Source organism: Acinonyx jubatus, chromosome C1 (genome assembly GCF_027475565.1).
Source record: "Acinonyx jubatus isolate Ajub_Pintada_27869175 chromosome C1, VMU_Ajub_asm_v1.0, whole genome shotgun sequence".
Classification (NCBI taxonomy): Eukaryota; Metazoa; Chordata; class Mammalia; order Carnivora; family Felidae; genus Acinonyx; species Acinonyx jubatus.
Genome location: NC_069381.1, coordinates 155481972 through 155508214, shown reverse-complemented (window position 1 = coordinate 155508214; position 26243 = coordinate 155481972). Strand labels below are relative to the sequence as shown.

Below are 26243 nucleotides of genomic sequence, written 5' to 3'. Positions count from 1 at the left end.
TTGTTTTCTTCACACAAAACTGTTTCCAGTCCCACTGGGGGAATAAATGGCTGATTCGTTTTTCCCTGTGGTCTTAGATGGAGAATGAACACAAGGACAGCACTGCTGTGGCTCCCACTCCCTCTCCTTCCCTCCCTGCTAAAAGTTCTCCAAGGAGAGACCCAGTGCCAACCTATACTGCGACGGAAGACACTTTTACAGACACCGCAAACCTTGTTAGAGAAGACTCTGAGGTATAGCTCTGCCATCTGTTTAGGGATCATTAGAAACACACTTTTGCACATATATTTTTTACAAACAGATGAAGAAAAAGTTAACATTCAGTACTTTATTAAAAAAATATATTTTTTTCCCATTTGCCTGTAGTTGGAAGTGTCTTTGGAAACCGTGTCTTGTGTGTCTTTTTTTTTTTTTTTTACTTATGCTGTCTCATATTTTTACAAATAATTATCACAATGTACTATATGGATATCTTTGCACTGAAGCTATCTGAAGGTAATGCTATAAATATACTGTACATTTGTAAATTTTGGAAAGATTATCACATCATTAAATTTGCTGAGAAAAGTATCTGCTGAATTGGTTGGTGATCATTCCAGTAAATGACCCAACAAAGAAAGGAATTGACTTGGGGCCTTTCGCCATGTCTAAAGAAGAGGTACCACTCGTATTCCCTATAGGATTATCAAGCAAAGAAACCCAGGCCCCACTCTTGGGTCCATTTTTACACCTCAGCACTTAATGTTCAAGATTAGCTGATTATTCGATTAGCTGATTAGTAGGCATATGGATACAGGGCACTGTGTGTTATCTAGACATCTGGGTCTGACCGTAGATGCCTCAGATAATGCAGAAGGTAGAAGAAAACCAATTCAGTTTCACCCTTCTGCATGTTTGTGTTGTCTAGCCAGAACACTTTCACATGTGTTACCTCACTAGCTGTCAAATCAACGTTTTTATTTGTGATGTCTGTGAGAAAATTCCATGTCAGGAGGTACAAGTGTCCCGCAAAGAGTTTGTATCCAGTTGAACGAGCTCTTTTGCCTGATGGACCATAGGGCAGTTTCCATCCTTGCCTGGCATCTCAGGCGGTCACCTACCCCAGACACTGGAGCTCACCAGCTGAATGACTCAAACCAAATCTGTGTCTTCATCAAGTAAGGTGCAAAGCGAATACCAGTTAAGCAAAGCCTCAACTGGGTTTTGTTTCTGTCTGAAAATATCATTATAATGACTATTTATTTCCTAAGTTGAACATGAATAGAAAGGGAAACTGTTCTTATTAAGCCTTTTTTAAGGTCCTTTTGGCTAAATTATACATTTGTATCGGAATGTACTGTAGAGCCTAGAGTTTCTCTTGAATAGTGGGCATATCTTCACAACAGGACCCATGGCAGGAATATACAAGTTCCATACTGAGTAGCATTTCTGGCTCTCTGTGCTAATATTGCACATTTTTAAAACAATGAATGGATGGATGGATGGATGGATGAATGAAACATGTACTACTGATTATTTTGTTACCGAGTTCTCAAAATATTTGTGGCTTGTATTTTGAGAGCTTATTGTAATTTTTTTGAAATATACTTTGATTAGAAAAGCAAACGGAAATGATGCTGCTGAAAAATTTCTAATAAATGTGTATTTTATCAGACTTCTTTGGCGTGCTTCTTAAGACCAGCTCATGAATCGGTTGTATTTCGCTGTACACAGAGCTCAGGGCTGTAAGTGCCAGGCAACCTGAGAGCTAGGGGTGTCCAGAGTTCAGGGAGGGGAGGAAGAATTCCCAGCACATGCAGACCTGACAGGCCTGGTGGGGTAATCTCAGAGGGGAGTAGCTCCTTAGGTTCCCACCTGAATTCTGGGGAGGCAGCCCCTTTAATTGCCTTTCAAAGTCAATTTCCACCTCTTCTTATGCTGTAGGCCCTGAGCCAAGTCCCCCTTTTCGGATCTGATTGTGTTCCAGAGCTCAGTGAAAGGACCCACTGCTGAGGGATCTCCGAGCTCCTCATGCTGAGCCTGACAGAAGAGCAGTGAGGACAGTTGCAGCTGGAGAGAGTTTTGTTCCAAATTGGAATTCAAGCTTCTGTGGGGTGTGTATTCTGATGCATTAACATGGGGGTGGCTGCATCAGCCAGCAGAAAGTGTGAATGCACGGGTAAAAGGGAGCCAGGAGAACCTGCACTTGGAAATGTTTGCAATTTCCAGCTTTGGTATTTGTTTTGGGCATTAAGCTCACTATGAAATTGTTCTCAGGAATTTCTTTTATGAGAATTCGTTTTCTGCTCAGCTTCATTTCCCAGTGTATCCCAGAAAGGACTCAGAGAGCCTGCTGGTGCCTTCCTGTCCTCTCTAGAGGACTTTGGCCCTCCCGTAGCCCCTCCTGGTAGGCTCCCCCAGTGCCGGGTTCTCCCCCTGCTTCCTTCCTTCCAGCCAGGGCAGCTGTTTGGAAACTCTGCCAGTGCAGGAACACCGGGGAGACAGGGCGCTATTTACAGGACTGAAGTTTAGGTTGCTCATCATTTTAGCACGTGAAACGGGCAATTTTAGTAGCAGACATGGAGTATTGTGTGCAATATAAAATCATGACCACAGCAGGTGTGTCCACCCAAAGCTGTCAGATCATACCGGTCACCTTTTTCCAGGGTTTCCCAGTAAGCTTTCTACTATTTATTCACTCACTGATTCACTCACTCACTCACTCACTCACTCTGTCTGTGTTCTACCAGCACTCAGTTGCAGACAAAGGGATGCAGAGACCACGGGTTTCAGGAACATATGTGACAGGAGAATTTTCCATTGAGAAGTCCATCCATTACATTGGTTTTTCTCTGAAATGGAAAAAGACCAACGTTTGATTTTTGAGGTGGAATATTTCAGACTGGCTCAAAGACAGTTAAGAATTATGTAGGCCCTGGGGTGAGGGAGGGTTCTAAGGAAGCTGGTTGGAGATACACAGGTTTTCCCAGGCATCCTAGAAAGAGCTCTGGACTGCAGGCTTGAGTCCTTGGCTGCCCTTGATCTCTCAGCCTCTGTTCTGCCTTCCCCCTGTGTTCATCATGGTCACAAGCCGTATGTCCTAAGGGGGATACTATGTGACTATGTGTTTCCTTTCTGAAAGCTCCCTCAAGAGAATAAAGCTAAAGTTGCTTTCTTCACATCTGTGATTTGCTTTGAAATAAGCCAGTGTGTGCTGGGGAGAGAGTGAGGAACAGGATAGAGATACAAAGAGATTGGCCACAAGGCAAGAAATGTTGCCGCTGGGCCTTGGGTCCATGGGGGTTATTATACTATTCTCTCTATTCTGGTGTATGTTTCAGATTTTCCTGAATGAGCTAGGAACTCACATCCTTCAGTTTGTTTGCTGTCCTCTCTAAGTAACACACAATCATGAATTGTCACGAGAGAATCCCGTGTTACAGGCACCAGCAAATCACAATAGCTAGTAGAATGTTTACACGCCAGGTTCGGTTCTCAATACTTTACGTGTTTTATCTCCTTTCATCTTCATAACAGTCCTATGTGGTAGATACTGTTCTCCCCATTGTACAGATGAGGCACCGAGTGGCTAAACACCTTTGGTTAAACACTAAAGTCGCACAGCCAGTAAGCGACAGGGCTGGAATTTCAATCCAGCTGTCTCAACCCGCTGCCGTGGCCACTTCTCTCAGAGGATGCAGTCTAGTGCAGGAAACTAATCCCAATAAAATGTGTGGGAGCACAGGAGGACAGTGCTTGTCACAGATCTTCACATTTGACCTCCAAAGATGAATTTGTCAGTAAAGAAGTCCAAGGAGGAGGGGAGACAGAAAAGATAGCATGGGCAAAGACAGGGAAGTGGGGACGGACACGGTGCAGGGGATGGCACAAGCCGTGCTGTGTTGTTCCATCGGATACTGCTTGGGTGAAGATCCTGAAGACATGTAGCTGCATATGTAGCTTAGAGAAGGTTGGATGGGCCCATATATGAAGGGTCTCTGATGCCCTGGAAAGGAAGATCCGCACCGATTGGCTCACCTCACCAGGGGCCCCGCCCCAGCCACTGCAAGGGATGGATCCAAAAACAAAACAACGACAACAACAAAACCCCCCCCAAAACCCCCCAAAACAACAACACTTGGGTGTGTCAGCTTTTTAAAGTGGCCAGCTTTGCTCAGTTCTTTTGGTCTTACCAATTCTGAGCCACTCCTTCCTGGAAGTGAATCCAGAGCATCTTGTTTGAAAATCAAGCCTCCGTGTTCACTTTGTGTCTGTGATGTTCTGCAATTAATGATAAGAAGCCAAACGAACAGGTCTCTAGAAACTACTAGAGGGCATTGAGTCCCACTTACATAACAATATTGCCAGTCATTGAGTGCTGTCTCTGCTTATGTGGACCAGAGAGGAGGGGCACCTATTTCTGTTCCTCTGAAAACTGATGCCCCCTGGTGATAGCCATCATCACAGGACAAATGCCTTCATCATAGGCGCTAGGCCATCCTCCTGCTGTTCATCAAAGCCCCAGAGGCTCCTTCTATAAAACAGGTTGGCCATGGGAGTCTGATGCGAAATGTGTGTAAAGAATGTATTCGGCCCACTTCCTGGCACAGAGGAAGCCCTCAGTCCACAGTAGCCATGCTTACTGTCATTAATTGAGTGGAGGAGGAAGGAAGAGTTTTGTTTTTGAAAACGGGAAATATATTTTTAAAAGCTCCTTGGGTGATTTTAATATACAGCCAGCATTAGAACTACTGATCTAATTACAAGAGGCTGATCTTTGATTTTTTTTTTTTTAATAAAGGATGTTATGGGGATGGATGGTCAAGATTTTATTTGGGCCTCTGGACGAATGGACACATCTTGTCTGTAATGAGGCCGGAGGGGAGATGATAAAATTTGGGGTCTCATTTTATTGTTACATAAGTGTAATGAGAAGGCAATTAATACCCCTGGGCATGAAAGATGGGAAAACCAAGACCCAGAAAGGTAAAGTGCATATTTAAGTCACAATGTTCAGAGCCACATTTCTTGTCCCGACAAGGCAGGGGTAGGGTCTTTCACAAAATTCCCAGTGTCTAGCACCCAGGACTTCACTGGATTGAAGAACAAGCTGATGTAGAAAGTTACTTTTTTTTTTTAATATTTATTTATTTATTTTGAGAGAGAGGTTCTAGAGCTACAGCGGGGGAGGGGCGGAGAGTGGGGGAGAGAATCCCAAGCAGCCTCCGTGCTGTCCAGCACAGAGCCCAGTATCTCACGAACCTTGAGATCACAACCTGAGCCAAAAGCAAGAGTTGGACACTCACTGACCGAGCCACCCAGGCACCCCAGAAATTTACTCTTTTATCCCTTCCCATGTTTCCAGACTTAGCTCCAAGGGACTTTTCTTCCATTATGTTCTGTTTGTTAGTTTTCCTCAGCCCCATTGTGGCTATAATTTCCTCAAGAGGCCTCTCTTAGGAGCCAGGGAATAGAAAACTTTTTAAAAAGTCCTGAGCTTTCTTGACAGTAACACCACTTCCCTCCAGTCAGGTAAGACACGGTCTATGACCAAGAGTCCAACTGTAGAGTTACAAGAGTGTATTTGTTGAGTTTTTATGGTTTTATTTTGGGGCAAGTTCTAAGAATAAAGCATTTCAGAGTGACACTTCAGTTTTATAAGATGAGCAACCTCAGGTTGTTGGCACAGTACTTTGTTGCCATTTTCCAAATCTTAAAGTGACCAAATACATTTGGTGGAGGGCAATGGAGGCTTATTTGCAATAAAAACTCAGGAGGCAGGGGGGGACATAAGGGGGTGTCACTTTATCTGTCTTTGACCTCATGTATGCGGCTGACACGGACTTTAGTCACATTGAGCGAAGCTCTAACTGGCCACGTGCCTTGGGTTAGTCTTTTCACCTCCCAGGTGATTAGTAGCTTCACCTGGAAAGTGAAGGGGTTGAACACAATTATCTCTAAGTTCTCCTCTAGCTTTCAAGTGCCATGGTTCAATGATTTATCTGTATTTGAGCCTTCATGTGGAGTTCTGTTCATTTCAAACCTACTGCAGCTGCTCCAGTAAGTTCTAGGCTTGTTACAGAGATTTCAAAGAAGGCAGATTCAATGACAGCATCTTAATTTTTATCCTCAAATGCTGTCTCTCTCTAGGTGAGCTATCAAAGAGATGCATTTTAGAAAAAAAAAATTTTTTTTAAGTATTTGAAAGACTGCCTGTCAATTTTAGGGCTGTAAGCTGCCATGAAGTGCCCCTTTCTGCAGGAAACTCCCGCAAACATTGTTTATACATCCAAGGCTTCAGGGGCCTTTCATGGGACCCCAGGCCCATAATGAGCTTCCTAAGTCATATGAAGGGACCTTAACCAGAAGGACCAATGGTATCCTGCTGACTTCTGATGAGATTCCAGGCCCATGCATGGTCTCTGGATTAAAGAAGAGATGAACCTAGGAATAAAATAAATTAATCACGGGGCTTCCATTCTTTGAAAGTTAAACTCGAATTTATTTTTTAATTATGGTGAAATACACATAACATAAAATTATTTTTTTAATTTTTTAATTACATTTATTTATTTTTGAGAGACAGAATGAGACAGAGAGCGAGCGGGGGAGGGCACACAAAGAGGGAGACACAGAATCCAAAGCAGGCTCCAGGCTCTGAGCTGTCAGCACAGAGCCCGACGCGGGACTCGAACCCACGAACTGTGAGATCATGACCTGAGCCGAAGTCGGACACTTAACCGACTGAGCCACCCAGGTGCCCTGACATAACATAAAATTTTAAACTTGAATTTGTAATCATCAATCTGCTATCTGGGGCCTTTTTGTTTTTATTTTTGTTTTACAAGATGGTCTTAGAAGGCCTATAATGTCTGGAAATCACCGAGGTGTGATATTTCCTTCTGCTCTGTGTCACAGCAAAAAGATGGCACAAAAAGATGGCAGGAGACGTAGCTCAGGCAGGTCCAGCCCAGGAGGGAATGCTCTAGTCACTACGATGGCCACGTGGGTTACCACTCAGAATGGGTTGCGCTGTGGTGTTTAGAGTATAAAGACACCAATGTTAATAACTTAAGCAAACGGCCACCAAGCTCAGGTTTAGGAGTCAGTTTTGGCATCTCGGAAAGTAGAGATGGAGCCATGACTCTTTTCCTAACTAGCTGGCTGGACTTGCCCACACTACTATTGGGCTTTGCAAAACTTCGGTTTCTTACCTAAAAAAAAAAAAAGAAAAGAAAAAGAAAAAAGAAAATGGAGATGATAAACTCCCCAGGACTCTCATGAGGATAAACTGATTCATTCGACAAATAGTGAATGAGCATCTACTAGGTTCCAGGGCATAGTATCAAATAGTAGCAGCTAACATTTACTGAGCACTTTATGTGAAGTAGCTCATTTAATTCTCCTGGAAGCTTTATACAGGAACTACTATTTTTACCCTCTCACAGATCAGAAAATGGAGATAACAGATGGAAAGATGCTTTGTAGGTTGCACGGCATGACCCAGGAGAAATTTTCCTTTACTTCCCCTATTTTATTTATATGGATTCTTGTGACCTATACTGTCTAACAGCTATAACAGCAGGTATTTATAGCATGTTTTCTGTGTGCCAAGACTTCTAAGCACTTTCCAAGTGTGAACTCGTTTAATCTTCCCAACTACCCAATGACGTAGATTAGTATTGTCACCCCTATTTTACAGATGAAGAAATTGAAGTCAGAAAGGATTAAATGACTTATTATAACTATATAGACTATATTATAACTATATTATATATATATATATATATATATATATATATATATATATATATATATTATAACTATAACCTATTATAAGTACTGTTGGATCCAGGACCCTAACTCAGATAAGTCAGATAAATCACCCCTGGCCTCTGTGTGTTGCTATCTTGCCGTCAGTTAGCACTAATGTGATTTAATACGAGCCGTTGGAGGAGAGGGCTGCAGTCACAGGGAATTCCTCGTGCAGGACTGGCTCTCGGGGTGCTCCTCCCCAAGCTGGGTGCTGGCTTTTCTCCCTATGAAGGGCCAAGCCAGCCCTGACTAGCTGTGCCAACCAGCATTAACCTTTTCTTTGTTCGAGTCACTTGCGTTGAAATAGATAATGAACTTACGCCTTGATTTCTTCTGTGAAAGATGGGCTGAAGATTCGTGGTGTGACTCCTGCATCCTATCATGCAAGGTGGCTGCTCCCGGGGAACAAAGATGCAAGAAAAAGGCAGCTGCAGTGATTTTTCTGAGCCCTGCCTCAACACGGATAGCGGAGCCAAACAGCTCAGACACCTAACCCTAGACTAAACTCTATTTGTAATTTCCTGGTGGGTCTCGCTTTAATCAAGAGGGATGCATGGCCTTCTCCTGCACTCTCACGGACCTTCTCAGCTTGCCTCCATTCTGGTCTTGCCTCAGGAAGACTACAGAATCATCTATTACAATGGGTGGTTTTTTTTTGCATGTCTCTCCTACCCTGTGTGAATGTCTCAGGGACAACAGCTAGCTTTCACTGCTGTATCCATAGCTCCTAACACTGAACCCAACACTTAATAGGTGTTGAATAAATGTTAGGCTAAGTAAATAAATGAACAAAGTTACAGGCTAAGGCAAGAAAGAAATCCATCGAATCCTGAGCCCCCAGTGAAAGATGAATGATCTCACAGGTGCACATTTATCCTGCCTACGTCACAGGCTGGTTCAGAGAAGTTAATGCATGTGAGGTCACTCTGGTCTTGATAAGTTGCCATTTAAATTTACATCTTGACTTTTTTCTCCTAATCTCCTGATAAAGGTTTGTAATTGAATAGAATGGCCAGATGTTTCTTTATTTATTAAATGTATTTTTAAAATGCTTACTTATTTATTTTGAAAGAGAGAGAGAGAGAGAGATCGAGATCATGAGTGGGGGAGAGGCAGAGAGAAAGGGAGAGAGAGATAGAATCACAAGCAGACTCCATGCTCAGCACAGAGCCTGACGCAGGGCTCAATCCAATGATCGTGAGAATATGACCTGAGCTGAAATCAAGAGTTGGCTGCTTAACTGACTGAACCACCTAGACACCCCCATCAGGTGTTGTTTAAACAATATCTGAGAAGTTAACCTTGTACCCTTCCAGATTCCTGACAGGAAATAAGCTGTTACTATAAGTTCACCTGATGTAGGGAGAGAAGCTCTACCCTTCCTGGGTCACCCACTCTCTAAAATTTAACAGTGCTCTCATACAGAATAGGCTGTCAAGAACCACTTATGAAACTGCCCTGGGTTTCTGGCCTTTGGAGACCAGGCTTGATATGAACTCAGGTCATAGCTGGTATCCACCAAGCAGTTAGTATATGCTCTTCTGTACTAAGGCTTCTGTACATAGTATCTCATTTAAAGAGTACAACAAGCTGAGGGAGGTATGATTATAAGCATCCTCAATTTATGAAGGAGGAAACAGGCACAGAATTAAAATAGCCTGCTCAAAACTACATAACTAGTAAGTAGCAGAGCAGGGCTTTGAACCAGGAGGTTTCAATCCAGGGCACCTCTCTAACCATGGCCAGCACTGGTTTCTGGGTCATCTCTGTGATTTGAGACATGATGTAATGGAAAGATCTCTGTTCTAGAGAGAAGACTCAGGTCTTGGTCCAGGTTGGCCGGAAATTAGTAATCTGATCAAGTTACCTGCTTTTGTATTTCTTAAGTGGGGAATTGAAGATCAGTGTTCAAAAATCTTTCATAAAGGAAGGCCCCTTTTAATAATTCCATGGGACCCGTGCTTTGAAAATTATCATTCATCAAAAGAATTATATTTACTGAAGTTACTTTTTCTATTTTTAACTAATTAAGTCAAATCAGAGTTATCAGTTTCAGCAAAGTCCCATCTGTCCCCTTGACCTAGTTTCTACCCTGTTTTTCTGGGTCACATCACCAATTATTTTCGTTTCTTAGACCTGGCCACCATCTTTTATATAAGTCTGTTTACTAGTTTTGTCTTTCTCTCCCTCCAGAATGTAAACTTCTATGTGGGCCAGCAACTCACCTGCTTATTCACCAGGTACCACCTGCTCCAGGCAGGGTAACCCTCAAGGCCAGGTAACACAGTGTACTACATTCATGGTGGAGAGACTTCTGTGGTAGCAGGACTTCTCTAAAGATCCCAGTTGATGGCAAATATATACCCTTTCTACTCAGTTAATGTACAGGTTGAAGGAGTTGAAGAAAATATTCTTTATCTATGAAAGATGCTTGGATCCATCCCTTTATGAAACTAAATGTTGATATTATGAGATCTTGAGAATGTTCTGGAAAGCTATGCATATAGATATAGGGATGGGTGGGACAAAGGCAAGATAGGACAAAGAGATAAATTCTGATACATTTTCCATGAAGGCTTCAGTCAATCCTATAGGATGCTCTGGAGCTAGATACAGTCCTTTTAAGTTGTCCCTAACTGAGGCAAGGGTCAAACCTTTGATCCATGTACTAGCCCGGCATTGGCCACCAATTTCCTCGTGCTAATCTGTTCAGGCTGCTATATCAGAATACCAGAGACCATACCATACCATAGGGTGGTTTCTAAACAATAGAAATCTATTTCTCACAGTCCAGAGGCTTGGAAGTCCAAGATCAAGGTGCTTGGAGACTCAGGGTTTGGTGAGAACTCACTTCCTGTTTCACAGACAGATGGTCGTCTTCTCTCTGGGTCCTCATGTGGCAGAAGGGATAAGGAAGTTCTCTGGGGCCTCTTTTATTTATTTATTTATTTATTATTTATTTATTTATATTTTATTTTTTAAAATTTACATACAAATTAGTTAGCATATAGTGAAATAATGATTTCAGGAGTAGATTCCTTAATTCCCCTTACCCATTTAGCCCATCCCCCCTCCCACAACCCCTCCAGGAACCCTCAGTTTGTTCTCCATATTTATGAGTCTCTTCTGTTTTGTCCCCCTCCCTATTTTTATATTATTTTTGTTTCCCTTCCCTTATGTTCATCTGTTTTCTCTCTTAAAGTCCTCAAATGAGTGAAGTCATATGATTTTTGTCTTTCTGTGACCAACTAATTTCACTTATAATATTACCCTCCAGTTCCATCCACGTAGTTGCAAATGGCAAGATTTCATTCTTTTTGATTGCTGAGTAATACTCCATTGTATATATATACCACTTCTTTCTCCATTCATCCATCGATGGACATTTGGGCTCTTTCCATATATTAGCTATTGTTGATAGTGCTGCTATAAACATGGGGGTGCACATGTCCCTTCGAATCAGCACATCTGTATCCTGTGGATAAATGCTTAGTAGTGCAATTACTGGGTCATAGGGTAGTTCTATTTTTAGTTTCTTGAGGAACCTCCATACTGTTTTCCAGAGTGGCTGCACCAGCTTGCATTCCCACCATCAATGCAAAAGAGATCCTCTTTCTCCACATCCTCGCCAACATCTGTTGTTGCCTGAGTTGTTAAGGTTAGCCATCTGACAGGTGTAAGTTGGTATCTCATTGTGGTTTTGATTTGTATTTCCCTAATGATGAGTGATATTGAGCATTTTTTCATGTGTTGGTTGGCCATCTGGATGTCTTCCTTGGAGAAGTGTCTATTCATGTCTTTTGTCCATTTCTTCACTGGATTATTTGTTTTTTGGGTGTTGAGTTTGATAAGTTCTTTATAGATTTTGGATACTAACCCTTTATCTGATTTGTCATTTGCAAATATCTTCTCCCATTCTGTCAGTTGCCTTTTAGTTTTGCTGACTGTTTCCTTCACTGTGCAGAAGCTTTTTTTTTTTTTTTTTGATGAGGTCCCAGTAGTTCATTTTTGCTTTTGTTTCCCTTTCCTCCAGAGACATGTCAAGTAAGAAGTTGCTGCAGCCAAAGTCAAAGAGATTGTTGCCTGCTTTCTCCTGGAGGATTTTGATGGCTTCCTGTATTACATTCAGGTCTTTCATCCATTTTGAGTTTATTTTTGTGTACGGTGTAAGAAAGTGGTCCAGGTTCGTTCTTCTGCATGTCGCTGTCCAGTTTTCCCAGCACCATTTGCTGAAGAGACTGTCTTTATTCCATTGGATATTCTTCCTGCTTTGTCAAAGATTAGTTGGCCATACGTTTGTGGGTGCATTTCTGGGTTCTCTATTCTATTCCATTGATCTGAGTGTCTGTTCTTGTGCCAGAACCATACTGTCTTGATGATTACAGCTTTGCAGTATAGCTTGAAGTCTGGGATTGTGATGCCTCCTGCTTTGGTTTTCTTTTTCAAGATTGCTTTGGCTATTCGGGGTCTTTTCTGGTTCCATACAAATTTTAGGATGATTTGTCTTAGCTCTGTGAAGAATGCTGGTGTTACTTTGATAGGGATTGCATTGAATATGTAGATTGCTTTGGGTAGTATTGACATTTTAACAATATTTGTTCTTCCTATCCAGGAGCATGGAATCTTTCTCCATTTTTTTTGTGTCTTCTTCAATTTCTTTCATAAGCTTTCTGTAGTTTTCAGTGTATAGATTTTTCACCTCTTTGGTTAGATTTATTCCTAGATATTTTATGGTTTTTGGTGCAACTGTAAATGGGATCCATTCCTTGATTTTTCTTTCTGTCGCTTCATTGTTGGTGTATAGGAATGCAATCGATTTCTGTGCATTGATTTTATATCCTGCAATTTTGCTGAATTCATGAATCAATTCTAGCAGTTTTTTTGGTGGAATATTTTGGGTTTTCCATATAGAGTATCATGTCATCTGCGAAGAGTGAAAGTTTGATCTCCTCCTGGCCGATTTGGATGCCTTTTATTTCTTTGTGTTGTCTGATTGAAGAGACTAAGACTTCTAATACTATGTTGAATAACAGTGGTGAGAGTGGACATCCCTGTCTTGTTCCTGACCTTAGGGGGAAAGCTGTCTGTTTTTTCCATTGAGGATGATATTAGCGTTGGGTCTTTTGTATACGGCTTTTATGATCTTGAGGTATGATCCTTCTATCCCTACTTTCTTGAGGGTTTTTATCAAGAAAGGATGCTGTATTTTGTCAAATGCTTTCTCTGCATCTATTGAGAGGATCATATGGTTCTTGTCCTTTCTTTTATTGATGTGATGAATCACACTGATTGTTTTGAGGATATTGAACCAGCCCGGCATCCCAGGTATAAATCCCACTTGGTCATGGTGAATAATTTTTTAAATGTATTGTTGGATTCTGTTGGCTAATATCTTGTTGAGGATTTTTGCCTCCATGTTCATCAGGGAAGTTGGTGTATAGTTCTCCTTTTTAGTGGGGTCTCTGTCTGGTTTTGGAATCAAGGTAATGCTGGCTTCATGGAAACAGTTTGGAAGTTTTCCTTCCATTTCTATTTTTTTGGAACAGCTTCAAGAGAATAGGTGTTAACTCTTCCTTAGATGTTTGGTAGAATTCCCCTGGAAAGCCATCTGCCCCTGGACTCCTGATTTTTTTGGGAGATTTTTGATTACTAATTCTATTTCTTTACTGGTTATGGGTCTGTTCACATTTTCTATTTCTTCCTGTTTCAGTTTTGGTAGTGTATATGCTTCTAAGAATTTGTCTATTTCTTCCAGATTGCCCATTTTATTGTCATGTACTTGCTCATAATATTCTCTTATTATTGTTTTTATTTCTGCTGTGTTGATTGTGATCTCTCCTCTTTCATTCTTTATTTTATTTATTTGGGTCCTTTCCTTCTTCTTTTTGATCAAACTGGCTAGTGGTTTATCAATTTTGGTAATTCTTTCAAAGAACCAGCTTTTGGTTTCATTGATCTGTTCTACTGTTTTTTTGGTTTCGATAGCATTAATTTCTGTTCTAATCTTTATTATTTCCTGTCTTCTGCTGCTTTTGGGTTTATTTGCTGTTCTTTTTCCAGTTCTTTAAGGCATAAGTTTAGGTTGTATATCTGAGATCTTCCTTTCTTCTTTAGGAAGGCCTGGATTGCTATATACTTTCCTCTTATGACTGCCATTGCTGTGTCCCAGAGGTTTTAGGTTGTGGTGTTATCATTTTCATTGGCTTTCATGAACTTTTTAAATTTTCTCTTTAACTTCTTGGTTAGCCCATTTATTCTTTAGTAGGATGTTCTTCAGTTTCCAAGTATTTGTTACCTTTCCAATTTTTTTATTGTGGTTGATTTTGAGTTTCATAATGTTGTGGTCTGAAAATATGCACAGTATGATCTCGATCTTTTTGTACTTGTTGAGGACTGATTTGTGTCCCAGTATGTGGTCTATTCTGGAGAACACTCCATCCATGCGCACTGGAGAAGAATGTATATTCCGCTGCTTTAGGATGAAATGTTCTGATATATCTGTTAAGTCCATCTGGTCCAGTGTGTCATTCAAAGCCATTGTTTCCTTGTTGATTTTTTGATTAGATGATCTGTCCATTGCTGTGAGTGGGGTGTTGAAATCTCCTACTATTATGGTATTACTATCTATGAGTTTCTTTATGTTTGTGATTAATTGATTTATATATTTGGGTGTTGCCACATTTGGCACATAAATGTTTACAATTGTTAGGTCTTCTTGGTCTATAGACCCCTTGATTGTGATATAATGTCCTTCTGTATCTCTTGATAGAGTCTTTGTTTTGAAGTCTAGATTGTTTGATATAAGTATGGCTACTCCGGCTTTCTTTTGTTGACCATTAGCATGATAGATGGTTCTCCATCCCCTTATTTTCAATCTAAGGTGTCTTTAGGTCTAAAGTGGGTCTCTTGTAAACAGCATATAGATGGATCTTTTCTTATCCATTCTGTTACCCTATGTCTTTTGATTGGAGCATTGAGTCCATTGACGTTTAGAGTGAGTACTGAAAGATATGAATTTATTGCCATTATGATGCTTGTAGAGTTGGAGTTTCTGGTGGTGTTCTCTGGGCCTTTCTAATCTTTGTTGCTTTTGGTATATATATATACCACACTCCTTTAATTTTTGTTTGTCTGGGAACCTTTTTATCTCTCCTTCCATTTTGAATGACAGCCTTGCTGGATAAAGAATTCTTGGCTGCATATTTTTCTGATTCAGCACACTGAACATATCCCGCCACTCCTTTCCGGCCTGCCAAGTTTCTGTGGAGAGGTCTGCTGCAAACCTGGTCTTTCTTCCCTTGTAGGTTAGGGACTTTTTTTCCTTTTCTGCTTCCATGAGTCTCTCCTTGGATGAGTATTTTCTGAATTTGACTATGATATGCCTTGTTGATGGTCAGTTTTTGTTGAATCTAATGGGGGTCCTCTGTGTTTCCTGGATGTTGATGTCTGTGTCTTTCCCCAGGTTAGGAAAGTTTCCTGCTATGATTTGCTCACATAACCCTTCTACCCCTATTTCTCTTCCTCTTCTGGACCCCTATGTTTCTGATGTTCCTTTTTAATGAGTCACTGATTTCTCTAATTCTAAAATTGTGTTCCTTTGCCTTAATCTCTTTTTTTCTGCTTTGTTATTCTCTATTAGTTTGTCTTCTATATCGCTGATTCTCTGTTCTGCCTCATCCATCCTTGCCGCTGCTGCATCCATACGTGATTGCAGCTCAGTTATAGCATTTTTAATTTCATTCTGGCTATTTTTTACTTCTTTTATCTCTGCAGAACAGGATTCTAATCTATTTTCTACTCCAGCTAGTATTCTTATTATCGTGATTCTAAATTCTGGTTCAGACATCTTGCTTGTATCTGTGTTGGTTAAATCCCTGGCTGTTGTTTCTTTGTGCTCTTTCTTTTGGGGTGAATTCCTTCGTTTTGTCATTTTGAAGGGAGAGAAGGAATTAATGAGGTAGAAAAATTGAAATTAAAATTTAAAAAATATTAAAATTAAAAATTAAAAACACATACACATACACAAAAATCGAATAGATGATGCTAGATCCTAAATGTGTTTTGGTCTGGGTGTTGAAAGTGGTTTGACAGATTAGAGAAAAAAAAAGGGGGGGAGGGAAAAAAAAAGGAAATCGTTTGAGAATTTGAAAAAATGAATACACTGAAGTAGACTAAAATGAGATGATGGGGGTAAAATAGACTTTGAAAAAATATATACAAAAGTAAAGAATATAGTAGAAAAAATTAAAGAAAAATTTATTTAAAAAATTTTTTTTAATGTTTATTTATTTTTGAGGCAGAGAGACAGAGCATGAAAGGGGGGGTGGTCAGAGAGAGGGAGACACAGAATCTGAAACAGGCTCCATGCTCTGAGCTGTCAGCACAGAGCCCCACGCAGAGCTCAAACTCACGGACCATGAGATCACGACCTGAGCTGAAGTCGACGCTTAACTGACTGAGCCACCCAAGCACCCCAAGAAAAATATTTTCAATAAAAATTAAAAATAAATATGAATTTTTTCTTTTCTGTATTTAAGAAAAAAGGAAAGAAACAAAAAAGAGAAAAAAGAAATCGTTTGAAAATTTGAAAAAGTGAATACACTGTGGTAGACTAAAATAAAATGATGGAAGTAAAATAGAATTTGAAAAAAATTACATAAAAGCAAAAAATACAGTAATAAAAATTACATAAAAATATTTTTAGTAGAAATTGAAAGTAAAAATGAAATTTTTCTCTTTCTGCATTCAAGAAAAAGAAAAGAAATGAAAAAGCGAAAAAAGAAAAAGAAATAAAAAAAGGAAATTGTTTGAAAATTTGAAAAGGTGAATACACTGAAGTAGACTAAAATAAAATGATGGAAGTAAAGTAGATTTGAAAAAATTTACACAAAAGTAAAAAAATATACTTATAAAAATTAAAGAAAAATATTTTTAATAAAAATTGAAAATAAAAATGAATTTTTTCTCTTTCTGTATTCCATAAAAAGAAAAGAATTGTTAGAGGGAAAAAGAGAAAAAAAGAGAGAAAAAAAAGAAAGAAAATTGAATAGATGAACCTGCTAACAGATTGAAGTAGGGCTGGAATTGCTTCGTTTTCCCCTAGAAGTCAGTCTATGTGGCTCTTTATAGTCCATAAACTAAGCCGGCAGTGAGACTTGTGTTCTTGAAGAGCGAAATTGGCCCAGTTTGGCGGGGCTCAATGTAACGGCTCCACGCTCCACTAGATGGCGCTGCTAGCCTAGTGGGGTGGATTGTTGCGGCGCTCGTAGATGCGTATGCGCTTGGGTGGGAGGCATGAAAAGATGCCACCAACCTACCCAGTTTGTGCTCCCGGATCAGCAATCGCGCACCCGTCCTCTGTCTTCAGCTCTCATCCACTCCCCGCTTTTCCACTCTCCGTGACCAGGCCGCTCCCTTGAGTTTTCTCTGTGATGCGGCTGTTTTCCCCAGTCCCTTACTTCCAACGGACTGCGGCTTTGACCTGTTCCCCGCTCTGTGGGAGGGTCTCACTGAGCAATGGCCGGATGAGCAATGGCCGAATGTCGGCTGCACCCAGGAACGCTTGCTGGACCCTGCTGCTGCCGATGCCCAGAGACAGCCCGCCACAGAAAAAGTCCGCGAGACAGTGTAGCAGCAGCATTTCAGGGATTATGGAAAATCACAACGCATCTGGCACCAGGCTCCACCCCCAACGACCCTGTTCCAGCACCAGCAAATGTGGCCGTTTTCTGGGGTCTGCTGGGACCAGGTGGCTTCAACAGTCTCTACCGAATGTCCTTCCAGCAGTGGAACCGTTTTTCCCTGTGTGGCCCGAGAACCTCCCGGACCCCACTCTGTTCCTGGGGATTCGCCCTTCCCACCAGAGCACCGCCAGGTATCGAGCTGTGGAGTTGCAGACTTTGTGTTCCCCTTGTTTACAGGCTTAATGGAATTTAAACTCTCTCCTTTCTCCCTTTTTAGTTTAGTCCCTGCGGCTATTTCCAATTTTCCACTTTCTCTCCAGCTGCTTTTGGGGAGGGGTGCTTTTCCCGTATGCTCTCCCCGCAGTCTCCATCCTCAAAAGCAGTTCCCTACCTTTTGCAGGGTCACGCTCCCCAAATTTGCTTCTCCGCACCGCGTACCTGCTGAATTTTGTGGTTCAGGTTGTGCAGATTGTTGTTTTAATCCTCCAATCAGTTTTCTAGGTGTGTAGGATGGTTTAGTGTTTGTCTGGCTGTATTTCATGGATGCGAAACACACAGAAAACGTCCATGCTGTTCCACCATCTTGGCTCCTCCCTCTGGGGCTTCTTTTAGAAGGACATTGATTTCATTCATGAAGGTTCTATACTTATGACAAAATTACTTCCCAAAGACCATACCTCTAAGTACCATTACATGGGGGACTAGATTTCCACATGTAAATTTTGGGGGGACACAAAAATTCACTCTATATCATACCCCCATAACCTTGGGGGAGGCAGCATAAGGTGAGTCTTGCTGAGGGCAAGGCCATCAAAGGGCATGGTGGCGACAACTTAGCAGCTGGGGGAATGGTACATGGGCCTCAAAGAGGATCTCGAAGGATCACCTGGCAAATCTTCAACTTCCATCTGGTGCTGCCACCCTATCTTAGCATACTTGATTACCAGAATGGAACAGAACAGAACAATTTGCCCAGCCAGTACTGTGTTGCATATAGCAAAGAATGAATCAACCTAAAAACAAAGATGGCCTGGCCTTCCACTTGCCAGATTTCCTGACAAATCAGCCATCCAGAGTAAGCACTAGAAGAAGGTTCCTAACACTCCTCTCTTCTCACCTGTTTGCTTCCCCTTTACCTCTTCTCTGTTAGTTTTATTCTCCAGCTAATCTGACAGAGACAGCCTTTGGGAGGTGGGCATGAAATTGGTCCTTTGGTCTTGCCCTGGAGACGGGGGCAGGGACTGTGCCTCCTTGTGGGAAAGGGGGTACGGGTAGGAGTGAAGGGATGGGAGTGGGAACGTTGTTTCTGGGTAAGAATCCTTTTGCTGACCAGAACTACACGTGATAGCTGTTCTAAATGGAGGAAGATAGCCGACAGTTTTCTGAGAATATGCAACTAAAACTGACTTGGGTGGCACCAAAAGTTGCATATTGCACAAGAGAGGTATTCTGAGCTTACAGATATGAAGGGTATTTTTCTAAGATCAAGTGTTAGCAGAAGAAGTGTATCCCAGGGTTTTGTTTTGTTTGTTTCTGAAGAACACTGAGTCATACTAAAGAACCAAACAGGTACTCAATTCTAGAAAGGTCGGGTGGTCAACATTGTTCTGGCCTTGACTTAATGCACCTACTTTCAGACCTCATGGGAACCTTGGCCCCTCTAGATGTCTTTATTTGCTTCTTTAACTCACTGACTAGTGAGTGTGCGTGTCTCACACTGGATTGCAAAGATAGTTTATATTTCCTAATTCTTTTGTTGTTGGTGGTGGTGATAACATAAGCCAATCCTTTAGATTCCAAGTAACAGCTTTTGAATGAATCTATTACACCAAATGTTTTATTTCAAGATCTATACAATGATGGTCTCCTTTGACAGTTACCTATTCTTGAGGTTTCAAGGAGGCTTGAGAAAACCTGTAATTAGATCCATGGAGACTGCGGTCATAAAATCAACCCCTGGTTCACATATGACCCATGGCTCCTGGCCTGCCTCTCCTGTCTCCTCCCCTGAGCTTGGGGGAAATGTGTGGCTTCTTGAGAGTCTTCGAGTTCAGAAGACAAGAAAAGGAAGAGGCTGACAAAAGCAACAGTCTGGGGCCATTACGCCCAGGGTTTTGGCCCTATCTGTGGTGGGGGACCAGGAGTCGGGGAGCTCTGGCTCCCGGATGGCTGGGCCCAGCAGTAAAGACATGGGCACAGGCATCACAGAAAGCCTGACTCGGAGTCCTAGTTTCAGTACTTAACCAGCATATTCTTACAGTGCGTATTTAATCTCCAGGCTTCTTTGGGGATTATGAATGTACAAAAATGTAAGCTCCATGAGGACAAAGACATTTGCTTCATTTATGCTGCAACCCTAAACCTCATGCTCACACCATTGTTTATGGTGCTCAGATATTTTGCTGGATAAATGAAGTAGGCAAACCACTTAGCACAGGGCCTGAAGCATGGCCAATGCATGGAGCATCACAACCACTGTTATTTTACCAGGGATGCATCCTGCACCCTGCTGCTTCCTGTTCCACTCATCTACCAGGACTTTTTTGTGGGTGCTCCTGGGTGCTGGGCCCTCGCACTTCATCATGAGTTGAGTTTGCTGGCTTCCTTTTATGACTCAGCCAGATGGCAGATCTGTGCAGCGGGACTGTGGGACTGGGACAGCAGGTCTAATGCTGGTGACTTCAGCCTGCTGAGGACTAGGACAGGCCTGGGTAGGGTGCCAAGCTGAAGCATTTCAAACAGCAGGAGTCCCGGAATGCTTGAGGAGAGGCTGTTAGGTGCTGAAGAAGGGGTCCAAGGGGGGAAGTGGCAGGAAGCCAAAGACACAATGTGCCTGGTTTGTTTGAGGAACTTTCCCAGGACCAGTCCTGTACCCAGAAAAGCAGAAAGACATTTTTCTTTTCTTTTTTCTGTATACTCCTCCCTCCTGATTGTGTGAATTCTCTTGTCAAATCACAGAACCGAGCCTAGTACAGTTAGCTCTACAGCTGAGCCACAGTTTGGATTCCATGGGCTCTTGCTATTTGGAGAGAGACCTGAACCATCCATTGACACATTGTTTCCATGAGAAATTCATTCCCAATTCCAAACAGATGATTAATGGTGTAGGTCTCAGAATGAAACCCATTCTATACCCTGTCCTGGAATCCTGACAAATCAGAACTTGATTTTGGTGACGGGCATTGGGGAGTTTTGTTTGCATAATAAAGAATTTGCAGGCCCCCAGGGAGAGCCAAGGCAGACTCTGGGGCTATCAGCTCCAGACAGATAATTCTTGAATAAATTGGAATGATCAAACTGGAGGCCAAAGGCACTTCTGCAGCTTAACATACTAGAACCCAACTTGAAGAGAAAACGCAGATGCATCAGCTGGGATGGAGGCTGGCTGCGTTTGCACAGCAAGGAACATCTTGAGAGTGGTCATCTATGTGTTCATACCCTCTCCCAGCCAGGTTTCCTAAGGGGCCTGGGGCAAGAAGCTTATTGAATGAGCAGAGAAAGCCAAGGAAAGATGTGCCCCACTAGAACTGTTACAGAAATACAGACAGGGGAGTGCTTCTCGAGGTACCTCTTCAAAGGTTTATCATGCTGGTGAGAGAGCAGTGACTGGGGCCATGTCAGGGTTGCGAAGGGGGAAGATGACCAGATCGTTCTTCGGCAGTCAAGGACTGACCTGTCACCCAAAGGGATGCGGGGTGTTGAGAGAGGAGCCCATGAGTAGCTGGCAGGACTGTTGGTGCCCACAGCCTCTTGGCTGCCAGAAGCACCCAGGGTCCCACCCCACCACGCCTGAACATAACCTCGGCTGCTCTCAGAACCAGAGTTACTCTTATAGAGGCTTCTGGAATACACAAGGTTTGACATGTAGGCATTCACCCTGTGGATTTCTGCTTGGCGTCTTCTCCCATCTTCCCTCTAATGAGAAGGTGAAAGGAGGAATAGGAGGAGCTGGCCAGATGGGTGCAAATGTTCATGGACCTAACCTGTTACATAAGTTATAATTGTTTCCAGTTAGTTCCCTGCCACCCCTTGTTAGCTACAGCAAACTGATTCGACAAAACTTTACACAAAGGGCAGCCAGCTCACTTCCCACTGCCTCCTTCTCCTCTCCCTGCCCACAGTAAGAATGCTAGGAATTGTTGCCAAAGCATTGGGAAAAAGAAATAGGACATTGGGGGTTGATCCATTGCAACCAAGCTTTTCTGGTGCCATCTGGATATGTGTTTCTCTGGAACACTGCACTTCCTTTCACAGATTATAAAATATGATGGCACGTCCTAATTATACTCCATAATGAAGACGGAGGGGGGAAATTGCATCTGAGAAGTTAAAAGCTAATTCCTAAACCTGACCTTAACAAGTGGTTTCCACCTCACCCACACCCTTGCCCCCAGCCCATCCAGGAGAGTTTCTAGAAAAGAGCCAGTTTCCACTGCTCAGTAGAGGCTTTCAGGCCCCAAGGTGCCTAAACTGATCTGCAGCAGGAGGGAAAAGGACAAAGGCTAAGGGTGAGAAATACACGGGGAGATCCATTCAATTAGGAGACCATGGTTGCCCACCGGGCTGACAGAGACCTTCATATTCCAGTGTTGCTCTGATATTGCATGCCTGGGGTGGGGGGCGGCATTTGTGGTTCCAGCACCTCATCTTTCCCACCTAACAACTGGGATTCTTTTTCTTTCTTTTTTAATTTTTAAAATGTTTATTTTTGAGAAAGAGAGCATGAGCAGGGGAAGGGCAGAGAGAGAGAGGGAGACACAGAGTCTGAAGCAGGCTCCAGGCTCTGAGAGGTCAGCACAGAGCCCGATGCGGGGCTCGAACTTATGTCACCATGAGATGGTGACCTGAGCTGAAGTCCACGCTTAACCGACTGAGCCACCCAGGTGCCCCTTAAGGCTGTGCTTCCTAATACGTATTTCCATATCAATAAGGAGATAAAATCCAAGAAACGTTAAAAGGTGCCGAAGCCTTAGAGAAGATTTCCACAGAAGGAATGGGGTGGGGGGGGGGGGGCATATCAGTTTCATGCTGAAGGCAAGGACATTTATCAAAAATTGGAGGGGAGTCAAGAGCTAAGGGCCGGAGAACGTTGTTGGGTGTGGACGTGTGGGTGTGGTGATCATCTACCAGCCTGCAGAGGTGAGACCTGGGAGCATTCTTTTTTTAATCCCCGTTAGTATATCGTAGTCGGTTCCCTGAGTCAGTAAGGCCTCGGGGCCACCTCTTCCTGGTTCTGCACTGGCAGATAAAACATAGTCTGCCCTGTCTCCTGGGCTACAGCTCATGACTCTGTCCCTGAGGCAGAAGCCTAAAATTCCCTGCTCACTGATGATCCCAAGCAAAGATATGTCCACAAATGGATCCCTCTCAAAGGGTGCCAGGAATTTTGAACACGGGTGTAATTCATCTTCTAAAGACCGAATACGTTTTTTTGTTTCTTCACCATTCAGCTATTTGTATTAAGTTTGGTTTGACAGTGGTGTGAGGCTTTATTTAAATTTATCCCTCCCCCCGCCCCAGGCGGGGTGGGTCAGTCGGTGGGTCAACACTCACTGTGGGGCTGCCACAGTCTTCAGAGTGGGAGGGACCACTCACGTTCCTGTCTCAGAAAAGTGATGGATAATGATGCAAAATTCCTTTTTATAATTATGTTCAGCCAGCTTGAATTCCCCAAACTCGTTGTCACTTCTAGTTATAAAGACATGCCTGCCCTTGAGGTGCCTCCCCCCAGGCCTACCTCCAGGGAGCAGGCGAACAAAGAAAGAAGTATGGAAGCCAAAGTGATTATTGGGACCAGAGTGACAGGATGGAGAGACTGTAAGGAAGTGATACGCACAATTAGCGGCCTGGCAAGTTTACAGACATTACTCAGTGAGCCCCCCCAGGATTTCCCTGAATACACTGATGGGGGCTTTGTAGCAAACGTTAGCTTTTTATACATCTTAGTAGCAATGAAAATAGAGCAACTGCAGTTGATTGACGGAGCCAAGTATAGCCTATTTATCCATTCCCGAGCTTTTGTTAGAGAGGGGAGGTGAAAATGTCTTTAGCGCTCAGTGGTCCCTGCTCCTCGTTGAGACCCCAGCCATCTTTTTCTCTCCTCTGAAAAGTGCTTTGGCTCTAGCGCAGGGAGGTCAGTGGGAGAAACCAAGTGAGGGTCAAACTTTTTCTTTCTCCTTTATTTTTTGTTAGTCATGGTTAGTGGCTGAATTTTTAAAAAGATCCAAAAGCAGGAAGTGGGCAACTTGAATATTCTAATTTGCATATTCATGTCAAACCTGTGTTGCCAGGACTCTGTTATTTCAGAGACTGTTGCCAAGGGCCCAGCTTGGAAGGGCCTCCGCATGTAGGGGGGCACCTGGGCCTTTGCAGAGGGCTTCACAAAATGAGAATACCCCGCCGTTCCCCTTCTTTCTGCTGCTCTCTGGTCTTCCCCTGGTGGAATGAAGGACAGCTTCTCTAAGTGGCTGATGTCACCCATCCGTGTGCCTTTCTCCATGAAGGTATTCACGTGCAGTGAGCTGCAGGCACAGGATTTGGAGATAGGGGTATTTTTCTTTTTATGTCTGTGTTTTTGATCACCTGCTTGGTTTGTTTGTTTGTTTGTTTGTTTTCAGAGAGAGAGCATGAGAGAGGAACAGGGGAGGGTCAGAAAGAGAGGGAGAGAGAGAATCCCAAGCAGGCTTCTTGCTGTCAGTGCAGAGCCTGATGTGGAGCTCCATCTCATGAACTGTGAGGTCATGACCTGAGCCGAAATCAAGAGTTGGACTCAACTGACTAAGCCACCCAGGTACCCGTCACCTGCTTTTTTTTCTTCTTTTAAATTACACTTATCATTGTTTGTGCTCTGTGTTAACCTGGGTTATCCTAGATGCTAGCAATAGTGGGGCAGGGAGCATGATGGTTTTCCATCAGACACAGGAAACTTGTACTTTTACTATGTTCTCATAGCAAAGAACTAGAGGAATGTCGGATTTAGTTGGCCTGAGAGGAAGAATTCTTCAATAAGATAAGCTATTAAACAGAGAAATTAGTTTGTTTCGGAACATGCTAGATTTCTATCCATTAGAAGTGATACTTCTTAGGAGTAGAGGGACGGATTATGTTCCTTTCCAGGAAGAGCAAACAGAAACTGCAGGACCCTTCCTGGAATCCCAGGGGTTTTATGAGCACCAGGTGCCCCCTAGTGTCCAAATGGCACCAGTGGGTTTGCATGCTTTAATCCTGACAAAAACATAACACAGGTGAGGGAGAGAGGAAGGGGAATTGCAATTTCTATTTGTTCCCTGGGGCCTGGCGTGTTGCAGGGGAGGAATAGAGGAAGGAAGGGGACCAGTTTCAGGAAGCCATAGTGTCTTGCCCCCAGACCACTCGGGGAGAGGGCCGACCGAGGCTAGGGCTTCCTCACCAAGTATCACCATAAGAACAGGTCCATGCAGTGGAAAGAGCCTGGATTTGGGAATTAGAGACACTGGAGCTCATCTCCTAACTTAACCTTTAACCAACAGTGCGACCTTGGACCGAGCGCTTGATCTTTTTGATCGTGGCACCTTCTAGGTGGTGGCAAGAGCAAGTGTATTTCAAGGTTAGGATGAGAATGAGACAAATATGTGAATCACCTGCTACCTGACCCCCTTTGCCTCTTGCCTGTCCCTCCTCCCCAATTTGAAACCGCTTCCCAGGCCCAATTCGCTTGACACACAGCTACACGGGCTGGCTTCATGAATATGCTATTTCCATTTATAAAAATATTATAGGGGTTTGTGGGGTTTTTTGTTTTTGTTTTTGCTGTTCTGATAATTAAATAAAGTAAATCTCCCTTAAACTTGGCCAAAAAAAAAAAAAAAATACCTCATGCAATCATTTCCACGTGAGATGTGGCCATTTGGCTTTTGGCAATTGTTAAGAAAATGCTGAGCATTCAAACCTGCGCCACCTGCCGGCTGAATCAGGTAATCCCCTAATGGGCTGCCGTGCAGTGTCTGGGAACGACTCTTCTGAAATGAAGCTTCTGGCTTCATTAAAAGTCATGAATATATTTCCCCAGCGATCCACTGCAATGTAATATCAACATATTTTCCTGGAAAATCACAAATCTTAGCTTCTAACTTTCTCTTATCTTTATTTGGGGAAGCTTTTTTTTTTTTTTAATCAGGAGAATTTGGATTAATTAGAAAAGACTCTCCTCCTTTCCATTTTTACAATGGAGGAAGAAAAGAGGGATTATGGGTAGCCTAGGTAGCATAGGTAAATGTGAAAATATTTTACAGACTAACTTCTCTTACCATAGTCTTAAGTCTTCCCTAGAACAAAGGGGAATAAATTAGAACACATGAATAAGTCATTTTGAAAAACTTGCCTTGTGTGTGAGAGGAAGGGGCAGGAGGAATGGAGACCATCCATAAGTATCTAATGAACTAGGACTGAGTTCCACCTCAGTCAGGTCAGGTGTGTGTGTGTGTGTGTGTGTGTTTGGGCATGACAGTCAATGTCTCTCAAATCTCTGGTTTTCTCAGCTGTAAAAAGATTCGTTATAATAGCACCTACTATAAGGTTATTGAGATTACATGAGATAATGCATACATTCACATAAAAAGTGTTCAGTACATGGTATGTCTTTCTACTGTCATTCATTCACTTTCTTTTTGTGCTTATTTTGGGTTTGTGATGTATCTTTTGCAAGCTTCGTTGGCAATTTACAGAAGGAACGGGTGGTCTTACTTCACTTCCTGCTGAAATGTAAGAGAGTTGTCGCTTTAACCATCT

The 26243-nt window shown here is 42.6% G+C and overlaps 1 protein-coding gene across 3 annotated transcripts in view; it reads left to right on the top strand.

Annotated features, from left to right (window-relative positions):
* LRP2 (LDL receptor related protein 2) overlaps positions 1 to 4092 on the top strand; it is a 199488-nt gene extending 195396 nt beyond the window's left edge. For all 3 annotated transcript variants that reach the window (XM_053215239.1, XM_027055548.2, XM_053215240.1), the window contains one exon: positions 78 to 4092. In XM_053215239.1, the coding sequence (XP_053071214.1) occupies positions 78 to 239 (162 nt within the window). In that variant the 3' untranslated portion in view covers positions 240 to 4092. The remainder of the gene's footprint in view (positions 1 to 77) is intronic.
* The last annotated feature ends 22151 nt before the right edge of the window (positions 4093 to 26243 follow it).